At 39.7% G+C, this 7,314-nt stretch overlaps 1 protein-coding gene across 1 annotated transcript; it reads right to left on the reverse strand.

Annotated features, from left to right (window-relative positions):
• Positions 1 to 1,114: 1,114 nt before the first annotated feature.
• coa3a (cytochrome C oxidase assembly factor 3a) lies at positions 1,115 to 6,573 on the reverse strand. Its single transcript, XM_084330429.1, has 2 exons — positions 6,346 to 6,573; positions 1,115 to 1,545 (listed from the first exon to the last, which is right to left on the reverse strand). Exons 1-2 carry the CDS (start codon positions 6,542 to 6,544, stop codon positions 1,442 to 1,444), a joined length of 303 nt encoding a protein of 100 aa, XP_084186555.1. The 5' UTR covers positions 6,545 to 6,573; the 3' UTR covers positions 1,115 to 1,441.
• Positions 6,574 to 7,314: the final 741 nt, after the last annotated feature.

Consider the following 7,314-nt stretch of genomic DNA (forward strand, 5'->3'; position numbering starts at 1 on the left):
TCTAAATTTGGAATGTAAATACAGTCGATTGTTTTTGCTCTGCGAAGCTACTGTCCTGCCAATGCTGAAGCTGTGCCTTTCCCTTTTGCAATGTCTTATTTTATACTTCTACTCAGATTCCGTGGCTTAGATCATGCTCCGTAAATCATTATTTTGATTTAAAATGTAATAAATTTAATTGAAATCACTTTTTTTCTTGTTATTTTCTGTGTCTTGCAATTGTTTGAAAAGTGGGTTTGTGACGAGAAGGTTGCCAGTTTGAATCTACGCTCTGGTCACAAGAAATTGTTCTCACCTCCCTCAACGTCACTGAGGTTTCCTTGAGCAAGGCATGTAAAACCTTTAACTGATCAAGCTTTAGACTGCCTGCTTTTATCCAAAGCGCTTTACAACTTTTGCCTCACATTCACCCATTCACTCACACACCGACGGCAGAGGTGACCATGCAAGGTGCCAACCTGCTCATCGGGAGCAGTTAGTGCCTCGAACCGGGAACCTTCAGACTCCCAGACGACTGCTCTACCTCCTGAGTGACTGTCGCCTGACTTGTGTGTAACTGAAGTAGGGCGTTGAAGAAAAAGAGAATCCAAGATCAGCAAATCCACCCTTAGGTCAAAAAATTTGTTTAGATGTACACTATTATTGATATAATTTATTGAGTTGTAAAAAAACAACAACATAACATTTTTTTACAAATCATTACTTAATCAACATAAATAGCGTCAATCTGATGTTTGCATTTAATTCATTTTCAGCAGTTCTGATTCCCCAAGTATGTGAAGGCCACTGTAGAATTAATAATTGTCGTCTATGGTTGGCTCATTTAGGGTGCTCTTAAATCATCCAAATTAAATTCTGGATCGCACCAAACAACACACTGTAACATGGCGGTCTCTCTGCCTGCTTTCCAAGCGAACCCTGGAGGAAAGTTAACTATTTCACTTCTAATTCAGACCATTTCAAACAAACCATATGTGTGACCGTTGCCTTGTGTGCACAGTCAGTGGGGTGTGCTCGTTTCACAGACATTTTATGATGACAGAGGCCTCTGGGCTAAAATGCAGACAAATGTATCTTTTAAAAAAGGTAATGATGAGGCCAGTGAATCAGGCCATTCCATTGACAGGCATGTTTAATAATCATAATAAAAAGAAAAAATATATATTAGTAGGTAAGCAACGCGACCACACAGAAGAACCCTACGCAACCAAGAGAAAACAAAGTCCGATACTGCCTCTGTGTATTTGTACTAATGATACACACAATGTATCAAAAACAACACGGCATCACTGCTATGACACGGTGACCGGCCAGGGAATGAGTAGTAGTAGGCCTTAGTAGGCAGCGTGAGTCCCTTCTCCGTGTTTAACAGTGAGGGAGATGAGGGCTGCTGCTGGCGGCCTGACGCACACACAGTTCGGCGCGGTGCCTCTTCTGGCTCTCAGTTGGCACCGGTTTTTGGCGCCTGCGCCCTGGCGGCCCTGGCTTGCTCGTCCAGCTCGTCCATGATCCGCTCCTGGGAGACCTTGTAGAACGTGTAGCCGTCTGGCGGAGGAGCCGAGAGTCAAGGCAAAACATACCCAGGGTTCCCAGAGACATTGCAAAATTAAATTCAAGGACTTTCAAGTACTTTCCCCAAGCACTATTTTTCATTTTAAAAAGGGCATTTAAAAGGATACAATTCACTTTTAAATGCAGTTTTTCTTTTTATTGAAAAAAAATCGGATCCAATATTTATGGCTTAAAAACTATTTCCGACAATTAGTTACACTTTAGATTAAAAAAACGTATTTGATTCAGATTTTTTTATATCATGGATGAACAAAACTTTCGATGCGAATGGTTGATTTGAATTTCAAGGACTTTTTAAGCACCTTGTTAAATAATTAGTTGTTTTCAAGGAATTCCAGGCCTTGACTTTTTTCCATTAATTCAAGCACTTCAAGGACAGCACAGCAAAGCCCAATGATGGAAGAAGTACACAGTTCCTTTACTTAAGTAAAAGTAGAAATACCCAGATAAATGAGTACTCGGGTAAAAGTAAAAGTCCTCCATTAAAATTCTACTTAAGTAAAAGTAGAGAAGTATTTTCTATTGCGTGTACTTAAGTAAAGGTATGCATTCTCTACATAACGTTTGTGTACTCCAGTGCTTGGGAACAATCAAACCTCAATCCAATGACCTCTAAAGGTTATGTTAAAGTGGTATGTGGTCCAGTTATGCTGCTCTGATTAAAGGTTATGTTAAAGTGGTATGTGGTCCAGTTATGGTGCTCTGATTAAAGGTTATGTTAAAGTGGTATGTGGTCCAGTTATGGTGCTCTGATTAAAGGTTATGTTAAAGTGGTATGTGGTCCAGTTATGGTGCTCTGATTAAAGGTTATGTTAAAGTGGTATGTGGTCCAGTTATGCTGCTCTGATTAAAGGTTATGTTAAAGTGGTATGCGGTCCAGTTATGCTGCTCTGATTAAAGGTTATGTTAAAGTGGTACGTGGTCCAGTTATGCTGCTCTGATTACGTCCTCTTGAAGTTGACAGAGTTCAAATGTGAAAGCATATAATCTTCATACATTTTTGCCATGTTTTCTATGCTAAATCTTTTTCTTCAAAGTAACTAGTAACTGATGGGTTTAGATAAATGTAGTGGAGTAAAAAAAAGTACAATATTTCCTTTGAAATGTAGTGGAGTAAAAGTATAAAGTTCCCTAAAATGAAAATACTCACATAAAGTACAAGTAGCTCTAAATTGTACTTAAATACAGTACTCGAGTAAAATTCCTTAGTTACTTTCCACCACAGGTTTTCCCTCAGGATGTGTTAAATGACGGAGGTAGTGCTAGTTAGTTCTGATAGTAGGTCCGACTCTTGGCATCAGTTCCATTACCCCTTGTGTAGGGGCTGTTCTTTTTGTCAATTAATAGCCACAGTATTTAATTGACAAATCTAATAGTTCATGCAGCAGGGCCTGTTTAAATGCATCGCTCAATTCAAATAAAGTATATTTATAAATAATGTGATGCCAGAGACATTGGCATGAGCTGAAATGGTAAATGGATTGTATTTATATAACACTTTATATCCAAAGCGCTTTACAACTTATGCCTCACATTCAGTCATTCACTCACACAGTCACACACCAATGGCAGAGGAAACCATGCAAGATGCCAACCGGCACATCGGGAGCAGTTAGGGGTTAAGTGTCTTGCTCAAAGACACTTTGACACGCTGCCGGGAGATGCCGGAATCGAACCAGGAACCTTTTGATTACCGGATGGGCGGATGACCACTCTACCTCCTGAGCCACTGTCGTGCAAGATTTTCCCGGAAATAAAACAATCATCATCATAACGACATAAAAGAGGGGGTGACAGAGGCTCAGGAGGTAGAGCAGTCGTCTGGTAATCAGTGGCTCAGGAGGTAGAGCAGTCGTCTGGTAATCAGTGGCTCAGGAGGTAGAGCAGTCGTCTGGTAATCAGTGGCTCAGGAGGTAGAGAAGTCTGGTAATCAGTGGCTCAGGAGGTAGAGGGGTCGTCTGGTAATCAGTGGCTCGGGAGGTAGAGGGGTCGTCTGGTAATCAGTGGCTCAGGAGGTAGAGCTGTCGTCTGGTAGTCAGTGGCTCAGGAGGTAGAGCGGTCATCTGGTAATCGGTGGCTCAGGAGGTAGAGCTGTCTTGCAATCAGTGGCTCAGGAGGTAGAGCGGTCATCTGGTAATCGGTGGCTCAGGAGGTAGAGCTGTCGTCTGGTAGTCAGTGGCTCAGGAGGTAGAGCAGTCGTCTGGTAATCAGTGGATCAGGAGGTAGAGCAGTCTGTCAATCAGTGGCTCAGGAGGTAGAGCAGTCGTCTGGTAATCGGTGGCTCAGGAGGTAGAGCTGTCTTGCAATCAGTGGCTCAGGAGGTAGAGCAGTCGTCTGGTAATCAGTGGATCAGGAGGTAGAGCAGTTCAGTGGCTCAGGAGGTAGAGCGGTCGTCTGGTAATCTGAAGGTTCCCGGTTTGATTCCAGCTCCTCCTGGCAATGAGTCAGTGTCCTTGAGCAAGACACTTAATCCCTTAACTCCTCCCGATGAGCAGGTTGGCAGCACCTTGCATGGTCGCCTCTGCCGTCAGTGTGTGAATGTGAGGCATAAGTTGTAAAGCACTATGAATAAAAGCACTATATAAATGTAGTTAATTTGCAGTTAATTTACAATGTCTTAGTTAGCCAAGTTCCTATTGAGAGCACCCCTAATTAATAACCATCATCTGTGGGTGTGGTTTAAAGGAATTCATTTTAGGGCGTTTGCACATCTGCCTCGTGACCTCGTCTAGTCCGATTTTATTTGAAAATGCCTTACTTTACTTCAAATATGGACTAAGGCCTAAAACAAATAATGGTTTGTTTCCGGTTGCCTGCCGACCGACCCTGCCGATTTAGGTGCGACCCAATATATTTTATGAGTTTTTAAAAATAATAATAAAAAATGCAACAAAAAAAATTATTCCTTTTTTTTTTTTTTTTTTTATAATAATAATAAAGTTTCATAGAAATCTTAGTCAAACCTTTAGTATTATGGATATTAAACATGCTGGCAGAGTACATGCATCCATGTTGTTGTGAACATTTTTATTAAATAAAGAAATTCCCTATCCATAGTCGCCGTGGGAAAGAATAAAATAAAAAATAAAATAAAATAAATTCCCTACCTACCCATGGCCTTAACTGACAACCAACAGGAAACAAACAATATTTTTTGTTATGCCTAATTGAGTAATTGTACATACCATAACTGTTTTACATTTGTTTACATGTACAATGGGGTAAACAGCAGGAATGCCAGGGGGCATGGCAGGCCAGATGAGGATATACACCACCTTTCAAGCCTAGATATCCATCAAACTGTGTAAGGAAACGGCATACTGTACGTACACACTCAACTCTTTGGTGTAGTAACCCATCGACTGTGGATTTGAGTTCCCTGCTGAGGTAAACAGTTAACCCGACAACTTTTTAACCTATGATGAATGAAATGAGATGCCAACATAACCCAATCCAAGTCAAACTAAGGCCTAACAAAATTAATAGTTGGTTTCCGGTTGCTGACCCACCCTGCCGATTTAGGTGCGACCCAATATATTTTATGAGTTTTTTTAAAAAATTATAAAAAAAAAAAAAAATAAAGGTTTTTTTGTTTGAATAAAGTTTCATAGAAATCTTAGTCAAACATTTAGTATTATGGATATTAAACATGCTGGCAGAGTACATGCATCCATGTTGTTGTGAACATTTTAATTAAATAAAGAAATTCCCTATCCATAGTCGCCGTGGGAAAGAATAAAATAAAAAAATAAAATAAAATAAATTCCCTACCTACCCATGGCCAAACTGACAACCAACAGGAAACCAACAATATATTTTACTTTGCCTAATTAGATTAGATTCACATGTATTATCATCGTACAAGTACAGTACAAAGAAAATAAGTCTAACCAGAGTGCAATTGTAACAGTAAAGTGCAATACCAATATACAGTGTAACAAGTGATTGCATGGAATATAATATACCAAAACTACTAAGTAAATGTGCGTAGTGCGTACGGTATTATTATGTACAGTGATTCAGGTATAATCACTACTTTATCAACATAGGATAAGTTAAACTGACATTTGGCATTTGTTTCTGTATAACGCCGTTATTGGTGATCTCCCACCTTGCATCACTTAATTACAGGACTGGAACTCTGTCTGGACCTCATCATACTTTGAGATTCTGAGCCCCAGAAACAGAATGTCTATGAATTTCACTATGAATTGAAAATGGGGGACCCTGATGTAAACAAGACGAAAGTCGTTCTCTGGTCTGCATCCCCTTAAACTGTATTGTACCCATTCTGCAATCTGTTAAATAAAGTTTTCATTCATTCATGTTTTGCCATGCACTTTAAAACTCAACCCACAATAGTATCTAAACTATCTATTGGTCAGTTGTATCTTCAATGGCAAACCGTTTCAACAGTCTGCAGTTGTTTTTAAATTATTTTAAATGTTTAATTGGTTGACTTTCTGCTTCTATAGCTTTCTTTTCATTATGTTATGAGTTACATTTCTCGAGGTCATTGTAAACGAGAGCCTTGCTCTCAATGATCATTCAAGAAGATTAAATAAAGATTGAATGAGTGAATTTCACAACTGAACAATATGATAATAACGAATGCTAGTTCTATTTTACAACATACTACCGTACCGAGTCCTTTGGCATATCGTGTAGTATAATATTGTGTATCTTTATATGAACTACCCAACTGTCACGCACGCGCAGCGTTGCACACACAGTAGTTCACCTTGTGTGCCTCAGTGGGTTTGACAAGGATACAGATTCCCAGTACAATCGCTCCGGTGGCGAGTCCCGTTACGACGTTACGAGTCCTCAGCTTCTGTGTTTTCTTCTTCCACTGATCCATCTCTACCTGTCTGATGAAATACATCTGTTCTCTGGAGAGGGGCTCTTTAGCCGGGTTAATCCTTGTGGCGAAGGGGACGTCAGACTCATTCTTCGGCGTCTTGTCAGCCATTTCTGCAGCGACATGAGAGCCTGGAGCGACTTATTCTGTTCTGCTTTACGGAGGTTGGCGTCCAATAAATTGCATTACCGCCACCTACCGTCCTATGTTGGCGTGTGCTTCTGCGTTTGCTGCCCAAATAAATAAAACAAAACTAAATTATAATAATACGAATAAGAATAGTAATAGTTATAATAAATAAACGACACTAAATTCTACTCACAAATTATGTCTCTCTCAGCTATTTATTAAAGAGACTATCATAATACGTCTTTATTTGTCATCATAATTATCGGCCTCAAACTATTATTACTGGAATCATTATATAACTCTGTACCTCTGTATTATAGCATGCAAAATAATGCTGTATATATATATATATTTACAAATTACCGCACATCCATCCATCCCTATCTGCTTCATATTCACTTATTTCATCCTATACTCAACCAATCAATCAATCAATCAATCAATCAATCAAACTAATCTAATTTAAACATTTTAAACGTTTTGTATGGACGGCTGTATTATAAACCATCTTAACCCAATTAGCTATACAAACGGTCTACCTTTACATTTTTTGATCTGGGATGCTGAGCACGGTTTGCGCAACCAATCAGGACGTCGAGTATGCGTGACTAATTTAAATATGTGCACCGTCTTAATGAGTCCCACGGGGTTCTGATCAAACTATTTTGGTTCCTACCTGAGTGGCGGCGGTTGGTTGAGTCATGATAGCTGTAGCTCAGCTATAGCAATAGCGCCATCTTCAGGAAATTGTA

Source organism: Notolepis coatsorum (genome assembly GCF_963971535.1).
Source record: "Notolepis coatsorum genome assembly, chromosome: 15".
In the NCBI taxonomy this organism is placed as follows: Eukaryota; Metazoa; Chordata; class Actinopteri; order Aulopiformes; family Paralepididae; genus Notolepis; species Notolepis coatsorum.